This window comes from Globicephala melas, chromosome 19 (genome assembly GCF_963455315.2).
Source record: "Globicephala melas chromosome 19, mGloMel1.2, whole genome shotgun sequence".
In the NCBI taxonomy this organism is placed as follows: domain Eukaryota; kingdom Metazoa; phylum Chordata; class Mammalia; order Artiodactyla; family Delphinidae; genus Globicephala; species Globicephala melas.
In genome coordinates this window covers 52,863,659-52,890,673 of record NC_083332.1, presented here as the reverse complement: position 1 = coordinate 52,890,673, position 27,015 = coordinate 52,863,659, and the positions used below count along the sequence as shown (strand labels likewise).

General features: G+C 45.0%; 1 protein-coding gene across 1 annotated transcript in view; it reads right to left on the bottom strand.

Annotated features, from left to right (window-relative positions):
- Window positions 1-202: 202 nt before the first annotated feature.
- Window positions 203-27,015, bottom strand: part of VAT1L (vesicle amine transport 1 like) — a 148,909-nt gene continuing 122,096 nt past the window's right edge. Inside the window, exons 8-9 of the mRNA XM_030863276.2 lie at window positions 4,993-5,076; window positions 203-3,093 (exon numbers count right to left, since the gene is read on the bottom strand). Of these exons, the coding sequence (XP_030719136.1) occupies window positions 2,995-3,093; window positions 4,993-5,076 (183 nt within the window). The 3' untranslated portion in view covers window positions 203-2,994. The remainder of the gene's footprint in view (window positions 3,094-4,992; window positions 5,077-27,015) is intronic.

Below are 27,015 nucleotides of genomic sequence, written 5' to 3'. Positions count from 1 at the left end.
GTGGGGTGGTTAAGAGCGTGGATTCTACCTTGGCTCCAGATCCTGGCTCCGTCACTTCCCAGCTGTGTGGTCTTAGTGCATAACCTCAGTCTTCAGTTTTTTCACCTATAAGATGGGCGTAATGGTAAACCCCACCTCTCAGGGCTGTCGGGAGGGTAAGAGAGTATACATATAAACACACACACACACACACACACATATATACACATATATATCTTTTAATAGCATATAGTAGGTATCATAAATACTATTATAATTATTGTTATTCTTGTTATCATTACTATTATTACATGATGCCTTTAATAGTTCTTTTATTTAGTGGTGTCTTATTTTCTTGCTTGAGGGAAGCCGAATGTATTTTTAAAGGCTTATTTCATCTTGACTCCTGTTTTCTATATATAGCCTTTAGTTTCTCATCTGAAGATTCTTCTATGACATGTTTTTTATATTTTCTTTTTCATTCACCCATGCCTTGCGTTTTAATAGTGGGGCCATTTTTGCAACAACTATGTATGTGGAGTAACACATGCCAGGCGAGGTTATGCTATGCTGAATACTTTATTCATATTTTTTTATGTAAACATAATTTGCTTTGTAGGCACAATATAACAGAAGCTCTAAAGCCACAAATACGTTAGACAATGTTTCAGTTCCCTCCGATCAAACGTAAATTACTGAGAAGCCTTCACAGTTCCTTTAAGGCAACCTGAGACATTCTGTGTACTTCCTTCAGAAAAACAGTCAAGTGACAGCAAACAAGATGCTTTGAACGAGAGTGTGTTAAATGGTTAATTTTGATACTTTAATTTTTTTCCCTATTCTTCATGGCATAAGTTGGTCTTATTGGTCAAACACTAGTTTTCTCTTCTCATTCTGTATACCAAGGAGACAAAAGGGTTTTCTTTAACTAACCAGCATAATTTGTGATTATTGTCTAAACCTTATAGTTGAAAAAACAGATTTGGGGAAGAATGTCTTTTCATGCTAATCCTCTGGACATAACAAAGGCCGTTTGGATTCTGAATGGAGAGTTCTGTCTCCCCTGGCAAATAAGAGGCCTGGTATGGCCAGTGGGTCTCTGCTCCTCCAGCCCTAAAAAATGCCATCTTTGGCCAGCTCACCAGCAATGTCACTTGGGTAACGGCTCCTCTTAAGACCTCATTGAGGGCTTGGTTATGGGAAAAACATGACCAATAGTACTGCATTTAGCAAACATGTTGGGGGGATACAACCTCTACGTTATCTTTCTAAGTGACCCAGAGAAGAGAAGTTGATGTTGGTGTGTTCTTTTGAGATGCTGTCATCCCTGGGCTCATGAGGTGGCGCCGCCCTCTCTCATCTTCATAGCTTACGTGTGCATTCACAGTGAGGAGACACTTCCTTCAGGTGAATATTTGGCATAAATAAGTCATCATCACGAGCTCAGGATAGGAAAAAAAGAACATGACTAATGAGGTGACATTTGTTACCAATGGACTTAGGGAATAAAACAGGTAGTTGCTGAAATGCATTCATTGCCATCTTGGGGGAAGTGTGGGGTGTACCCTAAGGCTCATTGGTGGAGAGGTCGGGCAATGCAGGAGCCCTCGGAAGTCTTCCAGAACGCAAGTGAGTTGGGCTGCTAACACCGCGGGCTCCTTGTGTCTCCGGTTTGGTCTATGAGTGGTGGAGTCCACCCTCTGGGCCAACAGGACTGGGAGACGTGGTGAGGAGCCCACCCCCCCTTGGAGACACTGGGCCTCTTGTCCCTCCAGAGGGACTGTTCACCTCAAGCTGGGTCAAGTGCGGTGGGGCCGGGGGGGGGTTTCCTTAGGAGTCTGGGAGCTGGGAAATTAATCAGGGTTGTGCGATCAAGGAATTTGGTACCGGATTTCCAGAAAGCAGGGCCTTGCAAAGAGTGTGCACCATAATTTTATATTTCAGAGGAGAGGAACACATATTTGGCATCAGGTACTAAACATCGAGTTTTGTATCGTTAGTTTGTGACACGTTGGAACACGCTTTGGCAAGAAGAAAGATACTCATTGATTTTTTCCCCCCAAATATGGTCTACAAAGGAGATCTTTCTTGGGGGATCCAAGGTAAAGGCTGCTATTCAGTACCAGGAAATGAAAAGAGCAGAATCGGTAATGCCAATGGCAAGTGTGCAAACATAGGCGAGTCTCAGTAATGACTTTGAAATAGTCCCACACCTGGTGAGTTTTCTTAAAATTAAATATATGTGGCGGGGAGAGGATTTTGCTCATGAGATATGGTTTCAGAGGAGGGACCTCTGTGGCTGGTCCTCATACTTTGGCTGTTGACCCATCTTCTATCCTGAAATATCCACATCTATCTCCCTGTGTTTATGGTTAAGAACCGGTGAAGGAATCAAGCATCAGAGGGTGAGGGGAGGTTGGTTTAACCTTTTGACCGTGAAACACCTGAATGAATGTAAGGAGGTTGCCTCTTCAGTGGGAAGTAGGACAGTACAACTTGGAGAGATCCTAAACTTACGGGCTTGTGAAAACCTCTCCTGGCCTACCCTCTTTCCGCCAGCCAAATTGGCAAGCGCTCTTTGCAGAAGCATGGGTGGCTGGCAGCAAAAAGTGTCATTGGCCTGAAGAATTCTAGGACAGTGCTCTGTGATAACACCTTTCAATCCAAACTTGTCTTTGCCCATGTCTGGTCTCTTAAGCAATGGACCTGTGGACTTGTATCAATTTGCAAGGCTGTTCTAGATCTGTCGAGAAGGACCCAAAGATGGATGGTTTTGAAACAGGGGAGTGGGGAGAGTGTAACACACAGATGGGGGAAGGACATAATACTGCATGGAATGGGATTGGCACTTAATTTCAAAAACAACAGTGATCAACAGCTTTTTAGCTCAGCTGACAGCAGACAGACACAGCACACACTGGACTACAGCATTTGTTCACTGGGGCGCAGAAGAGATTTCTCAGCCGGGTCCTCTTTCTCCAGAGCATCCTCACGCCCTCCTGCCCGGGCCCCAGGTTACTGGATGAAGGGCGTCCTCTCCTTGTTCTCACTGTCACCCTCGTGGTCCTCCTCCTCTTCGCCCGCCTCACTGGTCTCTGTGCTGTCATTGGCCATCTGTAATGCAGCAGAGGACTTCTTAGAGGGTTCTGCAGTCTGTCTCCTGCCTTCTTCAAGCATCTGATGAAGGCCCTTGAGAAAGATTTCTCTGAGGGCTGAGCGCTAGGGTCAACTGATTCCTCAGGAAGGCAGTGTGGTACCAGGTGACTTGTGTTGGGCACCCTAAGACGCAGGCTCTGAGAAAGCATTTGACTGCAAGTATTTGGAATTGGGGAGATGATTCCAGAGCTTGGGAGATGATCCCAGGAAGCGCAGGTCAGAGTGAGGAAAGGAGACAGAAAAGGCAAGGAAGCTGGCACGGGATATGTTAATAGGTCCTGCCATGGGCAACTGGGCTCAGTCCTGCTGGGGACCACTGGGGGACAGTGGGGGACACATGAGCAGGGGAGAAGCCAGGGAGTGCTGATTTTGTGCATAACCCAAGCCTCTGCCATGGCCAGAGGACGCGCTCAGGCAGAGAGGGGTGGCGGCCAGCAGGAGGACAGCACCGGCGTGCAGGGGAACCATGAGTGCCGGGGGCATGGGTGGGCATTGACAGCGTCCACTGCGCCGACCGGCCAGGGTTCAAAGCCTGATGCTGTCACTTCCTAGGAGCCAGAAGCACACTAGTAACAAATGTGGGTTTATCCACTTCGTTGTCTATATTCCCCCATGGGAACGTCCTTTCTGTGAAGATGTGGACTCTTTCTGGTCCTGTCCATCCATCCATCCATCCATCCATCCATCTACCATCTATCTACCTACCCACCTACCTTCTTGTCATTGCTAGTACCTGGCACACTTGTCACACCTCTCTGAGCCTCCATTTCCTCCACCGTTAGGACGAGGATAAACCCACCTGCCTTATAAAGTTGTCATGGGAGCCAAGTGAAACAAAGGGAAATGATGTACTTGAAGCATCTGGCAAATTGCTGAGCACACGACAGATGCTCAGAACATCCTAGTCCTATCCATTTACAGCCCCCTTCAGGAACGGTGCCTCGGAGTTCTCTTCTTGTCCTAGACCTGAGCTAGGTAATTTCCCTTGACCCCTGAACCTCTGCTCTCCCCACTTATTCTTACAAACAGGAATCATCTCCTGAATCTCAGTCCCCCCGCCCGCACCACATGGCTGATCTGGAGCTGGACTTCCCTCTCGGCCACAGCACATGCAGCGCCGTCCCTCCACCGCCTGCCTACTCAATGCCTGCTTTTCCTCTTGTGCTCAGCCCGCTTCCTCAGGGAAGCCTTCCCAGACTTTCCTAACGGGAACAGACCCCCTCCTGCGAGCCCTTCTTTGTGGCCCGATTCAGAGCTGCAGTGTCCCATTTCTGCGTATGGCTTGTTGATGGTTGTCCACCTGCCCCACCTCTGGATCTGTGCAGTCTGGTGGCAGTCTCTGTGTTGACCGCCACACCGCAGAGCCCCTCAAGGGACCCTTGCAAGAGTGTCTGGGATGTGAGTGTGACATGCTTCACTCCTGGTGGGGTCCCTGCGTGTAAGGGTATTGTCCTGGTAAGAGAAAACAAAAGCCATGGGCCCATCAGGAGGCATTTCGGAGGCAGGTGGCATCATGCTGTTGGGTATTGAATGTGAATTTATTAAATTTTACCAGGAATTTCTCCCGCTTGTGCAGCCAAGAGTGAGCAGGTGTAATAGACACGGGTGTGGTCTTGTCCTCTCCTGACCTCAGATTGCTCCTGAAACGTTCTCACCAAAGCGTTTTCCTTTCTTTATTAGCGTTCATCCCATTTGTGACTAATCCCTCACTTGCACATTCGTTTCATTACCTCTGGTCTCCCCCCACCAGCCCCAGCCCAGCAGAGGGCTTCCTGTACTTCCCTCCATCCCACCTGTGCCTACACCAGATAAACCTTCTGGTGTTGAACTGAGCGGATGCCTCTGCTTTTGACTCACCAGCGGAGTCGGGGTCTTTTCTACATCCAGAATTAACTTTCCAATGTTCCCTCGGTCGTGGATCCGCTGCATGGCCTCCTTCACCTGAGAGACAGGGAGAGAAAGCGCCAGTTAGATGAGATGTCGCCCAGGTGGCAAGAGGGCCTGGAAAAGCCAAACCACCCTCTGTCCACCAGGGGCCGCTGCGGTTCAAGTTTAGCAGCTAAACTAGCAATGGTTTCCGAAAGCGCGTGCAAATAAATTCTGGTTGTCACTCAAACTGTCTGCAAGCGACTCGGTTTCCTGAGTCTAAAAAATGAGAGTGATAGCTCCGGAAATAAAAAGATGAACATTTCTTAAAAAAAAAAAAAGGCTGGGGGAGGAGGGTCCTATAGAATTCCAAGAGTTAACACGTTGCCCAGGGGCCAGGAACATTAGCCAGAGTAAATTTTGACCAATTAAATTATTATTCAAGGGTCATTTTCACCCTGCTTACCTAAGTGTTATATAACTCTGATTCGTAGTTTGGCTAAAATGACCCATCACCGAGGCTGAACTACATTCAGGAAAATTCCCATGGTTCCTGGTTATTGAGTGGAACTTTTGTTTCCACCTAAGCAGAGGTTTCCCCAGAACTAGTATTCTCCCCAGTGAAGAGGACCTTCTGTTTCTTTTCAAGTGATGGGAGCTTGTCAGACAAATATCAATACATAGACGCCTCCTGGGACCCTCTGAAAAAAGCAGGTGTGTGATGTAATCTGATGTAGCCTTTGAGCCTTTCATTCTGTTGCTGTATGGAAAATGAACTCTAGGGGGTGCTGTGAGGATAAAATAAAATAAGGGAAGGGCAACAGAATGGAGGGCTTGGCATGGGTAAGTCCTCCACATCTCTTAGTGAAATCTAAATGGAAATGCAACATCTCTTGATTTTAAAAAATGCGATAGATCTAGTTGAAATATTTTTCTTTAAGTCTCGGATTTTTAAGTATTTTTGTTCATGCATTCATTCAGTGCACAAATGTTCACTACATGTTGCTTATAGGCTAGATGCTATGGCTTATTTTAGGCATATCTTTTATTGATAGCATATGTTTTCATTTAGTTTTTTTAATATATAAATTTATTTATTTACTTATGGCTGCGTTGGGTCTTTGTTGCTGCACGTGGGCTTTCTCTAGTTGCAGCGACCAGGGGCTACTCTTCATTGCAGTGCGCGGGCTTCTCACTGTGGTGGCTTCTCTTGTTGCGGAGCATGGGCTCTAGGTGTGCGGGCTTCAGTAGTTGTGGTGCACGGGCTTAGCTGCTCTGTGGCATGTGGGATCTTCCTGGACCAGGGCTCGAACCTGTGTCCCCTGCATTGGCAGGCAGATTCTTAACCACTGCACCACCAGGGAAGTCCATTTAGTTTTTTTTAACTATATCTGAAAGTATTTTCTTTTAGTTGGCAAGTTTCTCCCATTCAATTATTGTTATGCAGGTAGATTTAGTTGTGTCATCTTTTACAGAGTCAGATTGCTTTTTTTTTAATTTATTTTTTATTGAAGTACAGTCGAATTATAGATGCTATGGTTTAAAAAAAATTTTTTTTTAAAGTAAGCTAGGGTGTCTGCCTTTGAGGAACTCAGTCTGGGGCTGATGGAGCAGTGTTTGCTATATAAAAACCAAAGCCATTTTCCCATTTGAATAAAAACTTGACGGAGCCATTAAAATGTGCGTATTCGAATTGCTTTTCTGGGACTTTATCCTAAAGACACAATTCAAATGATGGGGAAAAAACTTACCACGCAAAAGATACTCGATTGTTTTCAATGGCAAAACCTTGAAGCAACTTACATGTCACAGAATAAGGGAATGGTTAAGTAAACCATGGCTCTGACATTTATCTACTGAATGGAAATGTTTTGTAGCTGTTAAAGTGCTAATTATAAAGAATGTACAGCAGGATTAAATGTCTTTATAATATTGTGAAATGAGAAAATCGAGGTGCATATTTTTATTTACATCCCCATAAAAACACGGGCATTCTAAAATAACTAGAAAGGGATTTGGATATATGATAAAACATTATGTAGGGGGAATGGGTGCTTTTTAATTCTAATGTCCAAACTTTGTTATCTGGTAACACATTATCAAACCGCTGTTTGATATAAATTAAATGTATCTTTATTTTTTTAATTTTTAAAAATATGTATTCTTTATTTGGTTGCGCTGGGTCTTAGTTGTGGCAGGCGGGCTCCTTAGTTGCAGCACGTGGGCTCCTTAGTTGCGGCATATGAACTCTTTTAGTTGCTGCAAGCATGTGGGATCTAGTTCCCCGACCAGGGAATGAACCTGGGCCCCCTGCATTGGGAACGCGGAGTCTTAACCACTGCACCACCTGGGAGGTCCCTAAATGTATCTTTAAATGCAGTCTTTGGATAAGCGAGCATTGGTTAGAATCAACCTCTTTTAAAAAGACTGACAGTGTCATGTGATTGTTGAATTTCCTCACCCTAATACATAATCCAGGAGATTTCTCCTATTTCTGTGATGAATGATGCTTTCCAAATGCTTTTGTATTCAGTCTTAACAGCAGCTACTATTTACTGAGAATCTTTAAATATCGTGACAGACAGCTTCTAAAACAGCTCCCAACCACCTCCTGGGACTCACAGTCCTGTGTAGTCCCCTCCACTTAAATGTGAGCTGGACCCAGCTACTTGCTTGTAACCAACCGAGTACAGCAAAAGTGACAAAATGTCATTCCAAGATGAAAAGACAACCCTCACAATGGGAGAAAATATTTGCAAACGAAGCAACTGACAAAGGATTAATCTCCAAAATATACAAGCAGCTCATGCAGCTCAATATCAAAAATACAAACAACCCAATCCAGAAATGGGCAGAAGACCTAAATAGACATTTCTCCAAAGAATATATACAGGTTTCCAACAAACACATGAAAGAATGCTCAACATCACTAATCATTAGAGAAATGCAAATCAAAACTACAATGAGGGGACTTCCCTGGTGGCACAGTGGTTAAGAATCCACCTGCCAGTGCAGGGGACTCGGGTTCGAGCCCTGGTCCGGGAAGATCCCACATGCCACGGAGCAACTAAGCCCGTGCACCACAACTACTGAGCCTGCGCTCTAGAGCCCGCGAGCCACAACTGTTGAGCCCATGTGTCACAACTACTGAAGCCTACGCGCCGAGAGCCCATGCTTCGCAACAAGAGAAGCCACCGCAATGAGAAGCCCGAGCACCACGACAAAGAGTATCCCCCGCTCGCCGCAACTAGAGAAAGCCTGTGCGCAGCAACGAAGACCCAACACAGCCAAAACTATAAATAAATAAATAAATAAAAAGAAAAACCAAACAAAACTAACCTACAATGAGGTATCACCTCACACCGGTAAGAACGGCCATCAACAAAAAATCAATTTCTTACCAGTTAAAAATAAAAGACTGTGACTTCTGTCTTCCAGTCTCTCTCTTCCTCTGACTCTTCTTGCCTTCTTTTTCTTTTTTTTTTAAAGGCTGACGTGTTTTTATTTATTTTATTTTTTTAACATCTTTACTGGAGTATAATTGCTTTACAATGGTGTGTTAGTTTCTGCTTTATAACAAAGTGAATCAGTTATACATATACATGTGTCTCCATAGCTCTTCCCTCTTGCGTCTCCCTTCCACCCTCCCTATCCCACCCCTCTAGGTGGTCACAAAGCACCGAGCTGATCTCCCTGTGCTATGCTTGCCTTCTTGTTCTGATGACACAAATGGCCATGTTGTGTGCTGCCCTATGGAGAAGCCCACATGGCAAGGAATGGAGGGAGAACTCCAGCCAACAGCCAGTGAGAAACTGACACTGTCAGTTCAAAAGCCTATGAGGCCCTGGATCCTGCCAACAGCCAACGAGAGAGCTTGGAAGCAGATCCTTACTCAGTTGAGTCTTGAAATGATATCACAGCCTGGGCTGACACCTTGATTGCAGCCTTGGGAAAGACCCTGAGCCAAAGGACCCAGCTAAGCCCTACCCACATTCCTCACCCACAGAAACTGAGATTATAAATTGGTTTAAGCCAATAAGTCTTAGGGACAATTTGTCATGCAGTGATAGATAATTAATACATTGTTACCTTGAATGTATAATTCTTATCTTGCAAGATACATATTATACCCATTTTACAGATAAGTACCTGAGTTCTCAAAGACATAAGCAATTTGTCCAAAGACTACATGATTATTGGCAACAGAAATGTGCTTCACACTCAGATTTGGCAGACTTCAAAAACCAATGCTTTTTCCCAGTTCTGCCCCGATCATGCTGCTTCCTTTGATTCTCACATAATGGTTTCCCAGAATTCAGTTGTTTATTACCCTGGCAAGTCATTAAGCACCTGGAAACTCCTTGGAGATTAGGAACAGTTTTTAAACTGCTTCTCCAATAAGGTAGAGCCCAGGGAAACCGAAAAGCTGTTTTCTTACCAGTTAAAGCTGACTAAGATGCTAGAAAAAAGTTCCCAGCTGGGCAGTCTGTAACCTGCATATTTTTGGGACATTGCTTTCTGAAAGGGACTGACTCCTTGAAGTTCCTTATATGGGGGTTGGAGAAAGGATTAGGAGTCTGATCCCCAGTCATGCTGTTTGAGTTTACATCCTCTTGGGCTGCTCTTGGGGATGTGAAGAGTCTTTTATGACAACTCTCAGAGGGAAAGAAACTACCATTTTTTGATCAATTCTTTATGAAGCACAGCGTGAGGCATTTTACATATCTTGCTTCATTTTATCTGCACCTATACTCTTAGGTGAGTATAGGCATCAGAGTTTCAACAGAGGAGAAACCCAAGGATGAAAAATCGCAGGAATCTGTCGCAGGTCGCCCTCTGAATGGTGTGGGAACCACGTAGGAATTGAGAGAGGGAAAGTTGCCCTTTTCAGGACTCTGGAAAAACCCAAGATGGGGCTCTGCTGTCTGCATCCCAAAACTTCCCTCCAATAACATCGTCAAAGGGTAAAGTCTGCAAAGAGAGATTTTGCTCCCAAGTTATCAGTTTATGAACTGAGGCGCCTGGGTAGGTGACAGGGTACAGAAGATGGTGGTGACAGCCTCCAGAAAGCTACTGGTCTCCCTTACGGCTGCCAGGGAGATTTGTCCACGGCACTCCTCTGCTTAGAACCTCTCCCCATTGCATTCAAGAGAAAAGTCTAGTGGACGTGGCATTGCCTAATACAGTCGCCACTAGCCGCGTGTGGCACTGAGCACTTGAACTGTGGCTGGTCCAAACTGGGGTGTGCTGGGAGTGTGAAATACACAGCACACTTCAAAGACAATCATAATGAAAAAGAATGCAAACTCTCTCCTTGACATTGATTAAATATTGAAACAATAGCCTTTTTAATATCCTGGGTTAAAGAAAACATATAATTAAAATTAATTTCACCTGTTTCTACTTTTCTGCCTGTGGCTACTACAAAATTTAAAGCTTTGCGTGTGGCTCGCATTATAATTCTGCCCGACAGCCCTGGACTCGGTTTCTGGGAGCTGATGTCTGTTGCCCTTTCTGGCTTTGTTGCTTCCTCTTCCCCTTGTCTACCCCCCTCACTCCCATCACTGGAGACACATCTGGACTTCTCAGCTTTGTGCTGATGTAGAAACCCAGTTCCTTCCCACAGTGCCCTGGTCCTGGAACTAACTCAGATTTGTCTGTTGATTTAGATGTGAACTCTTCTAGGAAGCTGCTCTCACCGCCCACCCCCGCCCCTCACAGTCTGGGCTAAGTGTCCTTTGGGCTCCCCCGGCACCTGGACCGGCTAGTAACGTCACCCTCACCCCCAGCTTAGAACTTGCCCATCAGCCTCTCCTGTACGTTGCTGTCCAATAGAAATATGAAGTGAACCATGAATGGAACTAACATTTCTCTAATTAGTCACAGTAAGAAGTGTAAAAAGAAGCTGCTGAGATCCATTTTAAAAACATATTTTCTTTAACCAGATCTATCCCAAATATCATCATTTCAGTATATGCTCAATACAATAAAAAGTATGAATGAAATATTTTATATTCCTTTTTTGGTACTAAGGTTTTGGAATCCGTGATGTATTTTACACTTCGAGCGTGTCTCAGTTGAGACCAGCCACACTTCAAACGCTCAGGTCTGCCGTGTTGGAGAGTGCAGCCATAGACGGCAGGAAAATGGCACCAATCTCAGGGACCCCAGCGCAAAGGCGTGTTTGGCATATGACAGCCTCCGGAATGAATGAATGAATGAACGAGGAAGTTGATTTGAGGGGAGAGTGAGACTCACTTGGCTGAGCCATGCCCAGAGGTTTCTGTCGGGTGTATCCCTGGTCCCAGTGCCCCTGGCCCAGGTAGCTGTATCTTGGTGGCCTGCTTGGTGCTGCCTGGATGGCCCAGTGGAGTCTGTTCATAAACAGGGTCATGGTCCCCCACACCCAGTCTGAGACGCCAGTGCCAGCTGCGTGGCTGGCCAGAGGCTGGATTTCCCAGGGCTAGGGATTCTGGCCACAGTCAGTCCATCTCTTCTGGAGCTGGTTTCCCATCCAGACAGCGGGAGGAAATTTGAGTCATGTCATTCAAACACTTCAAGAGGCCAAGATCCTGAGCACAGAGGCCATCTCAGTCTTTTCTGACTCTTCTTGTCCCTGGGAGGCTGCCTTGATAAACCATCCCAAGCGGATGGGGGCAAGAGGCAGTGGGAACATCCCTAGGCTCACTAATGTCATTCCAGCAAGTCACTTCACCTCTTTGCCCCTCATCTTCTTAATATCTTAAATGATGATAACGCTTCTGTCCATCCATTCATTCTGTCACTTATCCAGCAGTGCCAAAGCCCTTTTCTAGGAGTTGTGTGTGGAGTAATGATTGAAACAGACATGCTCTCTCTGCCCTGAGGGAATCACAGTTTCCCTTATTAAATAGGCTAATCCATCATAAAGAGTTTCACAGTCTAAAAAATGTGTTCCTGATTTGTTTATTTCGCCCCAATGGACCGCAACCCATCAGAGTTGATCTTGTACCATTGGTTGGTGGTTCAACCAAGTCCAGTAGCATTTAAGTTGGTGTTCAAGCATGACCCCTGGGGAAAATGTGACTGGCTCAGACCATGTTCACAGAGGAACACTAGTTGTGGTCATTCTTATTTCTTTCTGCAGTGGATCTAGGAGAGGTGGTTTTCTGGAAGTCTGGGAAGATGATGGTGAGCAAACACCTACAAGATCCTCTGCGTTCATAAAACTTACGGTCTTACAGAGACACAGACTTAAACAATCAAAGTGACTCAGATGAATGTAAGATTGCCGTTGGATAATTCCAAGATGGTGTTATGAGAACGTGGATAGGGGAATTGACCTGGTTGGGAAGATCACGAAAAACTCCTCTAAAGAAGTGATAATTGAGCTGGATTTTAAAGGATGAGTAGAACATAACTAGGAAAAGAAGGGAGAGAGGGCCATTTGAAGCAGAGGGAGCTGAGTATGAAAGCAGAGACTGCAAAGATGCCAGAGGGCATGAGGACAGAGAATAAAAGTGAACCTGGGACAAGATGCTGGGAAGGTTGCCTGGGGCCGATGGTACTACATTCCAAGGAGTCTGCAGGGGTGCGGTTGCCCACAGCAGATCCTACAAATCTATACTATCCAGTCACCTTCTGAGTGGTCAGTTCCTTCACACTTGAGCAATGAGGGTTAACATTGCTCCGTCTTTGTTTGGGGTTTCATTTAACGTTTCACGATATTCCATTTCTTTTTCAGTGGTGTGAAAGGCGTAAATTCATTAGGGTACAAATGATACCACTTAATAACCAAACCATTTGGCTTGTGCTGTGACTAGTAATAAGCCTAGCCATCTAAAAGAGGAAAAAAATTAAGATGCATTATCCCACGGATCACTGTGCCTATTAGATGATAAAGTAAAAGCTTTGAAAAAGAACTGAATAATACTCTAATTAAGAAACATCTACCAAACTCTTCTCTGGAAGATGACTCATATTAAGGACGTCCATCTTTGGGAGGGATTGATGATTGCTTAAAGCCCAAAGTGGGTATTGAAAAGTAACACGTTCATTGCAGGTAGACTTGAAATCTGGAATTTGTGTTCTGTCAGGTAGCTGTGAGAGTCTAAAGAGAGTGAGCCCCGAGATTTTGACCTACGTGGAAGAGTGACTGAAAAAATAAAATGTCAGGGGCCATGGATTGATCCACTGGGAAGGCAGAGAAAAGATTCAAACACAACTTTTTGGATTAGTTGCAAGTGGGTCTTTGCAATAATGCAGGGCGTGGGGAAGGGTGGGGCATTTAAGGAGGCGCTCACTCTCAGGGTCATTCGAGTGGTGGTTCAGCACCTGAGAGTGAGCGCCTCCTTAAATTTTGCACCCTAGTCATCTCTCTTGCCCCATCCCAGTTCTGGCACCACAGAATGGCCAATGTAGATGATCCTAGAGGATTTTTTAAGGGGCCACTGGTAGGAGTACCGGCTTAGAAGAGGTAAAGAATGTTCCGAGAATGAGGAAGAGGGAAGGCAAAAAAGCAAGACAGTAGGATTGGGATGAAGTAACTGGTCCTTTTTCCCTGGGAACTTGGATGGCCCTGACACTGATGACCACATATGTATCATGGTCATTAGGAGTTCAAATGAAATAAACATTGAGTTAAAGCCAGAGCTGTTGTGCAGAAATCTACAGTCCATAATCAAGCCAAACTATATATTCTTGCCCAGCTGTATTCCAAACTAAAGCAAAAGATGACAAAAATCTAGTGAATTGCCTCCAACATTTGTTTGATCTTATTTAACAATGTTCCCCAGTGTCGAATTTGGATGGTGGAGTAGAATTGAAGTGGACACTTGTGGATGCTTATTCCAACACATAAGTGAGGTCCGGGGAGGAGGATAAAATATGCATGAAATGGTTCCTGTCCCCTGCGGAAAAATATCTGTTGTACAATCTGTAAGAGAGATGTTTGAAGTGTGATGGGCGTAGAAGAGGAAGCAATTAGAGTTGGGAGAAGGATGAAAACCCGGGGAAAACTCTTGGCAGAAAGGTACTATTAGACTGAGACTTGAGGGTCAGGGAGAAGTTTGTCACTCAGCCAAAGAGAAAGACATAGAAATAGTCTAAGGAAGTATTACTTATGCAGAGAATGAGTCACTGATGGCCACCAGAGCCCTGAGGGTGATGCTGGCGACTATGCTTTGAAAATGCTCTTGAATTACTTAAGATCCTCAAGTCTGCTGGGAATGGGTTACATCATAACGAGCTCCTCCCACTCCTGAAATCCCACGTGACAATGGCAGAACTGACAAAATGTAGTTTCAACTGGTTCTTGCTTCAAATCCTTTAGCAAAATCCTCCAACCAGTTAGAGAAGCTCTTATTTCTGCTTGGAGGACTCTAGTTCCTTACTAATGATGTAACCCCTTTGCTTCCAGAGAGTACTGGTTTTATTCATTCCCAGGTGGATAATGATTCCATTCCATGGCACCTGAAAGTTTTCCCCTGGAACAGTCAAATGTGAGAATTATGGAAAAGGGTTAGAACTGTAAGGAGGCCAAAGACCTTTCAAAACCTTGAAAGGTCTCATCTTTTCAGAGGGGTGACAGCCAGACCTGCTAACATGTAGGAAAGTACAGTTTAGAAGGCCCCTTCCGTAGGCTTTAAGGGAAAGGGCTTGTTTGCAGGTGTTTGGGGGCATTTCAGTACCTAAGGGAATTGAGATAGCATTGACTATGTCATCTAGACGTGGCTGTCATTTAGATGAGTGCTGGGGTACCCAGGGTGCAAAATTAGAGGTGGCCAACCGAGGCAGGTATGCCTGGGACAAGTTGTTTGGGGACTGTGGGTTGCTCTAAAGTAACGAGTGAAATAAAAGAGTGATTGTGTAAGAGGCATTTGCAAACAAAAAGCTCTTGTAAGAAGCTGGTTCTCCACCACTTGGAAGGGGGGTTTCTTGTGGATCCCCCCGCACTTACACAGGAAGGAAGGGGAGGGCTATATGTTTTGGGCCGTAGTGATTTAAGAGTCACCACCTGCCCGTAGGTTATATTAGGAGAAGGTTAGTGTCTCAAGAAAAGAGCTGAATCTAAAAATCAGGTAAATGTAAAGGACGAGGCAGAGATGGCACGACCATGGGGTGGGGGGGGGCAGTGCTCATTCACATCACAGCAGCTGACATATGACGAATGCTTAGCAGGTGCTGTCACCGAGCAAAGCACTTCTGTGCTTGATCTCCTTTCCTTGCACCAGCCCTGTGAGGCGAGTGGGAGTTTGTCAATCAGGTATACATATAAATATTCTCCCTTTCTTCCTTGAGTCCGTGTTGCTCATGGAGTTTCATCTGCTTGTGGTTCGAGGGGAAGATCTCTGTGGAAGTGGGGTCATAGGATGTGTGTGCAGAAGTGCGAATCAGCGTGTTACTCAGGCGACCCATGGCCCACGGTGCAATGAACCTGATCTGATTGTGATGTGAGCAGAAAAAATTAGAAGCAGAGTTACATGCTGGAAATGCAGTGGAAGGCTGGTTTCATTTTGGCAAAGGAAACGTCAGGATGTAGTGTGACCCAATGGCTGGTGGTGATGCGTATCCTTAAATTAAATCGCAAACCTGTCAGGTGAAGAGAGAGCCCAGAGATTAAACTGTATCTCGCTATCACTACAACCAAGTAAATAACAGTTTGCATATGGACAAGAACCTGGAAATCCTACCTTGAAAAATCACACCCGGTCTACAGCAAAACTAATCACTGTTTGCATTTTTTTAAAAATTATGAACGCATGGTAATGTTTGGGTATTGTATTGGTTTCCTAGGGCTGCAGTAACAAAGGACAACCAGCCAGATGGCTTCAAATAATAGAAGTTTATTCTTGCACAGTTCTGGAGGCTAAATGTCCCAAGTCAAGGTGTCAGAAGGATGGGTTCCTACCAAAGGCTCTGAGGAACAATCTTCTCCATGCTTCTCTCCTAGCTTCTGCGGGTTGTTGGCAGTGCTTGGTGTCCTTGGTTTGTAATCACAGCACTCCAATCTCTGCCTCTGTCTTCATGTGCCATTCTTCCCTGTGTTTCTGTGTCTCTTCTTTTCTTACACGGACACCAATCATACTGGACTGAGGGCTTATCCTATTCCAGTATGCCTTCATAAGAATTTAACTCTCTGCAACGTTGTAATGTTGAAATACATCTGCAGTGACGCTATTTCCAAATACACTCACATTCCAAGGTTCGGGGAAGGACATGAATTGGGAGGGGCACTATTTAACCGAGACAGGTAGTACACCTTTAACTTTTTTTTCTTATTAAACTATTTTGATTATGAAATAAAACACACACAGCCACACAAAACAAATATATAGTTTGTAAGCGCTCAGGTCAAGAAATAGAACTTTGTTGGACATCCTCAAAGCCTCCCCCCACCATGTATTCTGTGCCAACCTCAACTTCCTCCCCTCCTCCAACTATTACCACTTGTATCCCGACTTTCAGAGTGATCACTTCCTTGTGTTTCTTTTAGTTTTTCGCCTGACTGTACTACCCTAGGCACCATAGTTTTATCTTGCCCATTTAAAAAATGGACAAGTCCTTTTAAATCTATTTCTTCTGTTTTTTGGTGCTGTTCCTTGCAAGGTGAAGAGCCCAGGTTGTTTGGTGGTGGTTTCCTTCGCACTGTCTGGATTCTGTGGATTGCAGATAGCTGTTATTGTCCAGCATGGCCCCTGTGATCTGTATTTCCTCCAAGTTGGTAGGAGGTTTGATCAAACTAAGACTGTAGGTACTGTTGTGTCCTCTGGGAGACACACAATGGCTGGTTGACCCTCTTTTCCTGATAATCAATGCCTAGACCCATTAATTTATTTGGGGTTGTGAAACGGTGATATTCTGATTCTAACACTCTGTTCATTTATTAGCTGCCATAATTTTTAAAAGAGATACATCCCTTCATCTATTAGTTGATTACGAGTGGTAAACATCTCATATAAGAAAGGGAGACTAAATAATTGATTCTTTCCTTATTTTTATTGGTAGCAGCGGCCTTTTAAAAGGAGCAAAATTAAGGAAACTGAATAAAGCTTTATGGGTAAACCATTCACTAATTGAATAGTTAATATTTCTTATTTGATATTTAAAAGGAAAAAGTTGGAGCAAAACATGTCCATCAGGGAGGGCTTCCCTGGTGGCGCAGTGGTTAAGAATCTGCCTGCCAGTGCAGGGGACACAGGTTCGAGCCCTGGTCTGGGAAGATCCCACATGCCGCGGAGCAACTAAGCCCGTGTGCCACAGCTACTGAAGCCCGTGCGCCTAGAGCCCGTGCTCCGCCACAAGAGAAGCCACCGGAGTGAGAAGCCTGCACACGGCAACAAAGAGTATCCCCCGCTTGCCGCAACTAGAGAGAAAGCCCGCGCGCAGCAACGAAGACCCAACTCAGCCAAAAATAAATTAAAAACAAAAATCTAAAACAAAAACAAAAACATGTCCATCAGGAGTAGGATGGTTGAGGGAATTGCAGGATATCCCTGAAAGGTCACCTCATCCCATTTCTTACCGATGTGATAAGGAGAGAAAGTAATTTTATATTCAGTGTGATCACACCTCTGTAGAATATATATTAATATAAAGAATAAACAAGAGCTTGTATCAACCCAACTACCCTGGGTATATCTGTGGTAAGGCTAGTTTTCATTTTCTCCATTATACTTTTTGTGTTTTTTCTGTTTATTTAGTTTTAAAACCACTTTATTAAGGTATAATTGGTATATAAAAAGCTGTATGTAATTAATGGTTACAGCTGAATGAGTTTGGGGATAAGCGTACACCCATGAAACCATCACCGCCATCAAGGCCATAAACATACCCATCACCTCCCAAAGTTTTCTCTCACCCTTTTTACTATAGTTACTATTTTGAGGTAAGAACACTTAACATAAGCTCTACCCTCTTAGCAAATGTTAAGTACACAATACAGTATTGTCAGCTGTGGGTACTATGCTGTATAGCAGATCTCCAGAACTTACTTATCTTACATAAAACTTTGTTCCCTTTGACTGCCACATCCCATTCCCCCTCCCCCCAGCCCCTGGTAACCACCCTTCTACTCTCTGCTTCTGTGAGTTTGACAGTTTAGATTCCACATATGTGACATCCTATTGTCTGTGTTTTTTAAAATGTCCACAGTGAGCATGTGTTCATGCAGAGTAAGTTTTAAAAGCAATGGTGGGTAAAGCACCAACTCCACTTTGATCATCGCAATAGTGAAGGGAGGTTACAGAGCAGGAGTGGAAGGAAGCTCATCAGGGCGGGGCGTCTGGAGCCTTTCACAGGGAGGTGTAAATAACTCCGAAGTAAAAGGAACCACCAGCTATGCAGGAGAAGCCATGTGCTGTCATAATCCGTGGTCTCATGTGCCAAGTGTCTTTTCCAGGATGTCCCATCAGAGGAAGCCCCATCAGAGCTTGTCCCATCAGAGGACGCTCCATCAGAGCTTGTCCCATCAGAGCTTGTCCCATCAGAGGAAGCCCCATCAGAGCTTGTCGTATCAGAGCTTGTCCCATCAGAGGAAGCCCCATCAGAGCTTGTCCCATCAGAGGAAGCCCCATCAGAGCTTGTCCCATCAGAGCAAGCCCCATCAGAGCTTGTCCCATCAGAGCTTGTCCCATCAGAGGAAGCCCCATCAGAGCTTGTCCCATCAGAGCTTGTCCCATCAGAGGAAGCCCCATCAGAGCTTGTCCCATCAGAGGAAGCCCCATCAGAGCTTGTCCCATCAGAGCTTGTCCCATCAGAGGAAGCCCCATCAGAGCTTGTCCCATCAGAGGAAGCCCCATCAGAGGTTGCCCCATTAAAGGATGTCACATCAGTACTGCAAGGACAAAGCCTCTAAGAGGAAACTCATTATTTCACACCTTCTTCCTCTCCCTTAACTTACTCTCTCCAGGCCATCAAAATCTAAACTTGACCTTTAATTGCAGCAAGCACCTCCCCTGCTGCAGCTAGTCAGTCAGAGGTCTTTGTTCTCATCTCTGTGTGTCCTATCTCCACTCTCCATCACTGTCTAGCTCAAGGCCCCATCACCTCGCTCCAGGATGATTTTTCCAGCCTCCTATTTGGTCTCTGAGGCCCCAGTTTCTCCAATCTGCTCTCCTTCTACTGCCAGAGCTATGATTAGTGATCGATACAGCTGTATGTCTTTCATGTCCCAAATGCTTGGGACTGTGCTATAAATTCAGTAAGGATAATGATAATAATAGTGATTTAAATGGCTAACACTGACCACTTAGCACACAAGCTGGACAGATGCCGAGTGTCAAGTGTGTTTTGCGGAATAGTCCGTTTGCTCCTCATTATAACCCTATGATGGATGTGCCGTAATTATTCTCATTTTACATATATAGAATGCAAGGATCGGGACGGTCAATCTGCCCAAGATCACAGACACAGGAGGTAGAAGAGCTAGGATTTTCACCTAGACTGCTTATGAAATATTAGCAGGTGAAATGACATCATGTCTGGGATTTGCCTTAAAATACTCCAGAAAAATAATGGAGGAGGGGAGGCACCAGAGGAAACAAATCGGCCAAATGTTCATCACTGTGGAGGCTGCCTTGATGGTACATGGCTGGTGGGGGTGGGAGGTGGGTCAGTATTTGCTACTTTTGAATGTGTTTGAGATTTCCCAAAAAGGTTATAAAATATGAACTTTGACTTTGTTCCCCCAAACAATAACTATAACAACAATTTCAGCACCCAAATGGTCAACTGTATACGTTGGATACTGATGTTATAAATGAGGGGTTTGGGCTCCTTAGAAGCTTGGTGCTGGAGAAGGTCAAGGTCTTACCCCATTTCCCCAGATAGAATAATGTATCCTTTTCAGCAAGTCACCCAGCTTTGCAAGGGTAATAAATTCCAATATTGAACGCCTACCACAGGCCAGGCAGCATTCAGGGAGATGATCGCACACGGCCCCTTCCCCAGACAAGCCCTCAGGCCGCCGAGGTGGGGACACCGTCCATGCACTCCGTCCAGGAGAGCGTGGGAAGAGCTGTATTCTAGGTACGAATCAGGAGGTGTGCAAGCCCAGGGGCAGGAAATGACTCAGTTTAGAGAAAAATGGCATTTGCTCAGGGCTTTTAGGGGTGGGAGGCCTTTTCCAGGAAGAGAAAATGCATGTACAGAGTCCTGAAAGGGGAAGGATGACTCACACAGGGACCTGAGAGTTAGTGAGGGGACACTGTGCTGAGCTGTGCCAGCTGGGGGCTGGAGGTGGGGCTTGGAGACATCTTCACTTGGACCTGATCGGAGGTGTGTCTTGAGAAGATGGCCTGAGAGGGATGCCGGCAGGTGGGGCAGGGGACGAGGAGAAATGGGAATTAGGGGGGCTGTGAGGTGGAACTGACAAATTTGATGGTGGGATATCTCAGTAGGCTGCCCATCCCACCTGGCCTTTGAGATCATTTCAGGCTGTTTGAAAGCCATGTGATTCCCCAAAGGGGAGAAAGGTCCTCTAAAAAGATCTATGTTTTGAAAGATTCTCCATCAAGCAGAGAGGAGATCTGAGGTAATTTGTTATATCTTCGTCCATTTTAATTAGCATTGCGAACAGGTGACTTTGCTAGGTCTGGAACCTCCCTTCTGTCGGCATCTGTGTGATTCTAAAGTCAAGTTCTTAATTATCTCTGCCCGTTTGCCAAGGCACAGAGGGGCATGGAGGCTAACCTTTTCCTTCCTGCATCTTCCTCGCTTGTCTGTCAGCTGAGTTTTTCCCTCTAAGCACCAAGGAGTATCTATTAGCCTTGAGGTTGTGTTGCCACGGCGACGAGATGGAAAAACACACAGGCTCAATACACAGGGTAAAAAATTCAACGGTTGAGGGAGGTTTTGTCTTCCAGCCACTTTCCTTTCCTGCTCAGGGGCCCACTGCCTCAGCTGATAGGGCCACACGTCGGGGACAGGGTGGACGGGCCACTCCGGTTCACAGGGTGGTCACACTGATCCCCGAGGAACAGCTTTTGCACAACAGTCAGACCCCTCTGGAGTCATAGGGGAGGGTGGATCTGGGAAGGTCCCCATAGCAGACAAAGAGTTTGGTAGAAGTTGGAGAGGTGGGTGGCAATTCACCCGCACTAATACAAAACTGAAGTCACATCCACACCACGCAGTGTAGGGAATGCTTGCACTCTTTACACGGTCTTTAAAACACCTTGTAATGTCTTTAAAATGCTCTGACCTAGCAATTCCACTTTTGAGAATATATCCTAAGGAAATAATGCTACATTTGGAATAACAAGAGAAAAAGCTTTATATCCAAAATGTTCATTGCAGCTACAACAATAAAAATAAAAAATAATCTAGATGTCCAGGAGCAGGGGAACAGTTGAGTAAACCCTGATCTACTCATTTGTTGGAATACTATGTAACCATGAGAGTTAAAAATGCTGAAAGAGTCTATCAGAGGGGAAAAGAAAGCAGTCTGAAAAATTTTTTACTATGTGATTATAACTTCTAAAAAATGTCAAACCCCCGAACAAAAGAAAATCAAAACAAACCCCCAAATGCACAAAAAGAAAATTTTGTGGGAAAAAACCCCACAAAATATATTCAAGGGTTATTGTTGGGTGATGGGATATAGATGGTTTTTTCTGCCTTTATTCTTTTTTCTTTGAAGGGATATATTTTTAAATGTCTCCATTGAATATGACATTTTTACTATTGGAAAAAAATTTAATGGTTTTAGTGCTTTTCTTCTTCTTAATTTATTTTTTATTGAAGTATAGTAGATTTACCACATTGTGTTAGTTTCCAGTGTACAGCAGTGATTCAGTTATATATATATATGTATGTATATATATACTTTTTCATATTCTTTTCCATTATGGTTTATTACAGGGTATTGAATATAGTTCCCTGTGCTATACTGTAGGTCCTTGCTGTTTATCTGTTTTATATATAGTAGGGTGTATCTGTTAATCCCAAACTTCTAATTTATCCCTCCCCTGCCACGCCCTTGGCAACCACAAGTCTGTTCTCTATGTCTGTGATTCTGTTTCTGTTTCATAGATAAGTTCATTTGTGTCATATTTTAGATTCCACATATAAGGGATATCATATGGTATTTCTCTTTCTGACTTACTTTACTTAGTATGATAATCTCTAGGTCCATCCATGTTGCTGTATATGTATGTATACACCACATCTTCTTTATCCATTCATCTGTCAATGGACAACTGAATTGTTTCGTGACTTGGCTATTGTATATAGTGCTGCAGTGAACATTGGGGTGCATGTATCTTTTCTAATTATAGTTTTGTCCAGATATATTCCTAGGGGTGGGATTGCTGGATCATTTGATAACCCTATTTTCAGTTTTTTAAGGAACCTCCATACTGTTCTCCATAGTGGATGCAGCAATTTGCATTCCCACCAGCAGTGTAGGAGGGTTCCCTTTTCTCCACACCCTCTCCAGCATTTGTTACTTGTAGACTTCTTAATGATGGCCATTCTGACTGGTGTGAGGTCACTGTAGTTTTGATTTGCACCTCTCTAATATTAGTGATGTTGAGCATCTTTTCATCTGCCTATTGGCCATCTGTATGTGGAAGAAAATAATTTTTAAAAAAGTTCCACAATCTCGAATCAGCCATGTTTCCAAGTGAATGAGTCAATAGTCTCACCAATACAGGTCCCAGAAGCCACTTATTACACTATTTTTTGGACTCTTCTATCATCAAAGATAGAAGAGTTCTGGGCACTGCAGGAACTGCAAAACCAAATGATACAGCATCTTGGCCCCCATGGATTTGACAGACTAGGTCTGTTCGCCTCTGGATGTTCCATAATTGAGCACTCTGAACAGAACTTGACTCAACCCAGAGCATCTGTAGGAAACACAGCAGACAGGCCTCTGTACGATGTGGAGTCTATAATTAGGCTCATCAGTTTTCATTGCTTGGGATTCCACGCAGGTTTTAAAGAAATTATCACATGGATGAAGAAAGCTTGGGAGAGCGTTCAGTTTATCACTGCATGTGTGCAGGTGGGATTATGAGAAACCTGCCCCCATGGAGGACCCATCTGCCTGCGTTGTTTTCCCCTCCTGCAGTTCATCAGTCTGCAGTCTTGGCACAAAGAGGAGGTAGGTATGCATGCCTCTCAGCCATCCACAGCTATTTAAGAAACTGAAATAGATCTAAATAATAATGTGGATGAAAACAGCTATTTGAGCTCTGATTACTGCAGGCAATATAATAGTAACAGATAGTAATGATTATAATGGTTACGTCTATTGAGTACTAACGACATGCCAGCAGTAACCCGCTAACTGGTTTCCAGGCATCATCTCCCTTAATCTTCACATCAACTTTGTACATGGTGGGTTATTATTTCTACTTTACAGAGGATGAAATTGAGAATCCTAGAACTTAATATGCTCAAGGTGACACAGCTAAAAATATTAGAAGAGCTAGGATATAAAGATGGAAACCAGGAGACTTAAAATCTGTTCTGTCATGACCATTTAGACGTTTAGTGCTTCTAACAAGTCTGAGAACGAGGCATCATTGCAATTTTTAAGGATGAGAAAACTGAAGCTAAGAGAGGTTGAGTAGCTTTCCCAGCATCATACAGCAAGAAGGCAGCATAGCTGGGATTCGAACCCAGCGAGTGTCCATGTGTCTCTAAAGCCTGCTTCCTTCCCAACTGTGACAGCACAGTGGACCTGTCTCCTAAGCATGACAAAGAATGTTAGGCGAATATTTCATTTCTAACACTTAACATTGGACCCCATACCGAGCAGATTCTTAAAAAGATAAAAGGATGAGTACATGACATATAAATGCTGAGAAACTGTAAGCAAGACAAGGTGCCTCCGTCCATCCCAAACAAAACAGTCAACCAATAATCAATCATCCTGGAATCACTACTGAAGGACTGTGTCCATCAGTGTGTCCATCCACACCTAGGACTGCAGAGGTAAAAAGAAATACTTCATGCCCTGAGTGATTGGTTTTGCTCTTCCAGAAGCTCAGTGCTGCTGCATGGGGCTGCCTTGCTGGGGGTGTCTCTGAATGTCACATGGGAGGCAGTCGCCAGAAGAAAGTGCAGTGGGAGCTATTGTGGGGAGATGAAGGGAGTGCCCTTGTGATCCCAAGAAGATGGTCCCCAGCCCTGCCTGGGGAGCATTAAGATTTAGTTCCGATGCCTGGAGCCTAAGCTATTCCTTCTCAGGATGGGAACTGAACGGATTTCTCTAGGATTCCAGTAGAATAAACAGAGCTTCCAGAGTGACACAGCTCCCTAGTGCCTTATAGCGGGGTTTTCAACCTTGGCACTAGTAACATTCTGGGCCGGATGATTCTTTGTTGCGTGGGCCTGTCCTGTGTATTGTGGGACGTTTAGTACCATTCCAGCCCTCTGCTCACTAGATGCCAGTAGTGTCCTCCCAGTTGTGAGGACCCAAAACGCCTCCAGACACTGCCAGCAGTCCCCGGAGGACAAAATCTCACCCAGCTGAGAACCACTGCCTTAGAGGTAGGCATTAGAAACAGAAGACTGGAGGAGAGCCTGTAAGTCATCCTGGGACCCCCCTTAACTTGATCCTCCTAAGCTAGGAGGGTCACTAATTGGAGAAGGGGAGAAAGAGGGCTGTGGATGCAAGACTTCTGTTCCCCCAAAGAATTATCCCCCGCTTCAAAGATGTCACAGGTCACTGCTGCCATTGCCACTCTGACCTGTAGAGGGCGCTGATGTCTGTCCTTCACTGTCTGGCCCAAGCGTGACGATGTAATTTTTACTTAATTATTGAACGAGTTGAGAATTGGTTATAACACGTAAATAAGACTTAACGTAAGGCTCGGACATAATCTGCTCCAGTATTTACTCATCCTTCATGACTTCCTCTCTTAGTTTCATGGTAACCCTGCAGTGGTAGAGAGTGAAGTACACCAAGCAGGAAATAAGCAGTGAGAGGTGAAGTGACTTGCCTAAGGTCACACAGCTAATAAGTGACAAAGTTTGGGTTAAAATCCAAGTGTTTTTTTTGACTTGAGAAGGAGGCTTGTTCCACTGTTCTTGGAAGATTGAAGTCACGTGGAGGCTTCACATCCAGGCAGGATGACATAATGACATATAAGCCACTATGTACACCACCTCCTCCTGGCCTTAGGAGCTCACTGTTGGGGAGCAGAGAGGGCCAAATAGATAAACACACATGCAGAACAGCGGGGGTATATTGAGGGGATGAAGCGTGAGCTGCTGGCACCCCAAGAAGATGGTCCATGACTCTGCGTGGAGAGTGTGAGGTTTATTTACAACTCCCAGGGGCTACACCACTCCTCCTCTGGATGGAAATCCAAGAACTCTCTCTAGTACTGCAGTACAATGAATAGATCCTGGGGTAGCTTTGTCAGTGGTAATCGTGGAGCCTCTGCCCCAAAAGGCCCAGCCTTTATGAGGTCAGTGGCATCCTCTGCTGCCCTCCTGCCCTGTACCTTGACACAGAAGATTAATTCTGAATTCAGTGTGTCTGGGATTGTGTGGGGCCCTGGGGCAGAGCTAGTTTAATGGAGACATAGTGGGCACTGGAGCTCCAATCCCAGTCTCATCACTTCCAAGTTGGGTGACCTTCCACAGGTCACTCAACCTCTCAGAGCCTCAGTTTTCTCATCTGTAAAGTGGCCTAAGTGCCCACCTCATGGAGTGGTTGTGAGGATAAAATGAGACAATGTGGTAGAGCCACCAGCACAAAGCCAGGCGTATAGCAGGAATTCAATAAAGAAGAGGTTCCCTTTCTCCTCTTTGCCCTACTGAAGCAGGATGTTCAATGTCTTGGCCAACAGGGAGATGACTGGGACTTTCTGAGGACTGAATGAGGACCTTATGAAAGACGTGGTGGAGAAAATGTTTTTGTTTCTTTCTTTTTTTTTTTTCTCCTTGATTCCTACATGGATAGGCTTGGGGCAGAAGTTGTGTATCAAGAGAGTTAAGATGAGATGGGCTAGATGGACAGAGTTTCAAGAGGCAGAAGAAAGGGAGCCACACACCTTGTGCTGGGGGATGATGCACTGGCGGGGGGGGGGGGGGGGGAGGGGCGGGGGGCGGTGCCTGCTCCCATGATGAGGGAGTGTGCCCGTGCTGAGAACTGGGTTCAGATCCCAACTCCATCACTCAGCAGCTGTATGACCTTGGGTGTATCCTGTAACCTTTCTGCTCCAAAGTTGCTTATCTGCAAAATGGTGATAATTGTTATCAGCAACTATAGCCTTGGGGGCTTGCATGAGCTGGCGTGAGAAACTGCCTGATCTGGTGCCTTGCACATAATCCACAAGCAGCTGTAAGAGGGGGCTGAATCCAGTGTGTGCTGGAGCCAGCCCCTGCTGGTCCAGGAAACCTGACTGTGTGCATTTCTTCCCCAGTCTCAGTTCACTGATGGCATGTTGTTGCTTGAAATCAGCCACGGTGGGAATACTGCACATTTTCCCAGTCCCTAAACTTGCAATGACTTAGCATCTTCCTTCAGAAGACTATAGTTCTATCGCACATCTTTGGGCACGTTTTCTTAGGTAATTGTCAGCTCTCTTTACACCTCCAGCTTAACAGCCTCTTTGGAATCCTCACCTGGTAGGGGCTTCGACTTGTCTCTTCAATTTGTGTAAATCTAGAGACCCAACTCTCCTGGTCCAAGAGGTCTTTCTCCAGATCTCTGGACTTGGCTCCTTCCCTTTGCTGTTGGCTTTTACCTGAAGGTAGGGGGCAGATACGAGGTGGCAGAAAGAGCTGCTTGTGCAGTGATTTGGGAAGATTCAGGCCCCTCTTACTGGACTTTGCAATCCTGGGCAAATCATGAAGCCCCTCTGAGCCTCGGTTTCTTCAGCTCTAACATGGGCTATACGTCGCTCCAGAGGTATAGAGGGAATTTGGCTACAGAAGTACAAGTGTTCTTTAACCTTAAGTCTCAGTATATTACGATAACCAGGAAGGTCCAGAGCTTGGAAGCGCCCACTGTACCCACTAGATCTTTCCCGCAGCAGGCCAGGGAGTTTGTAAGACAAGCCATCAGTGCTCTGA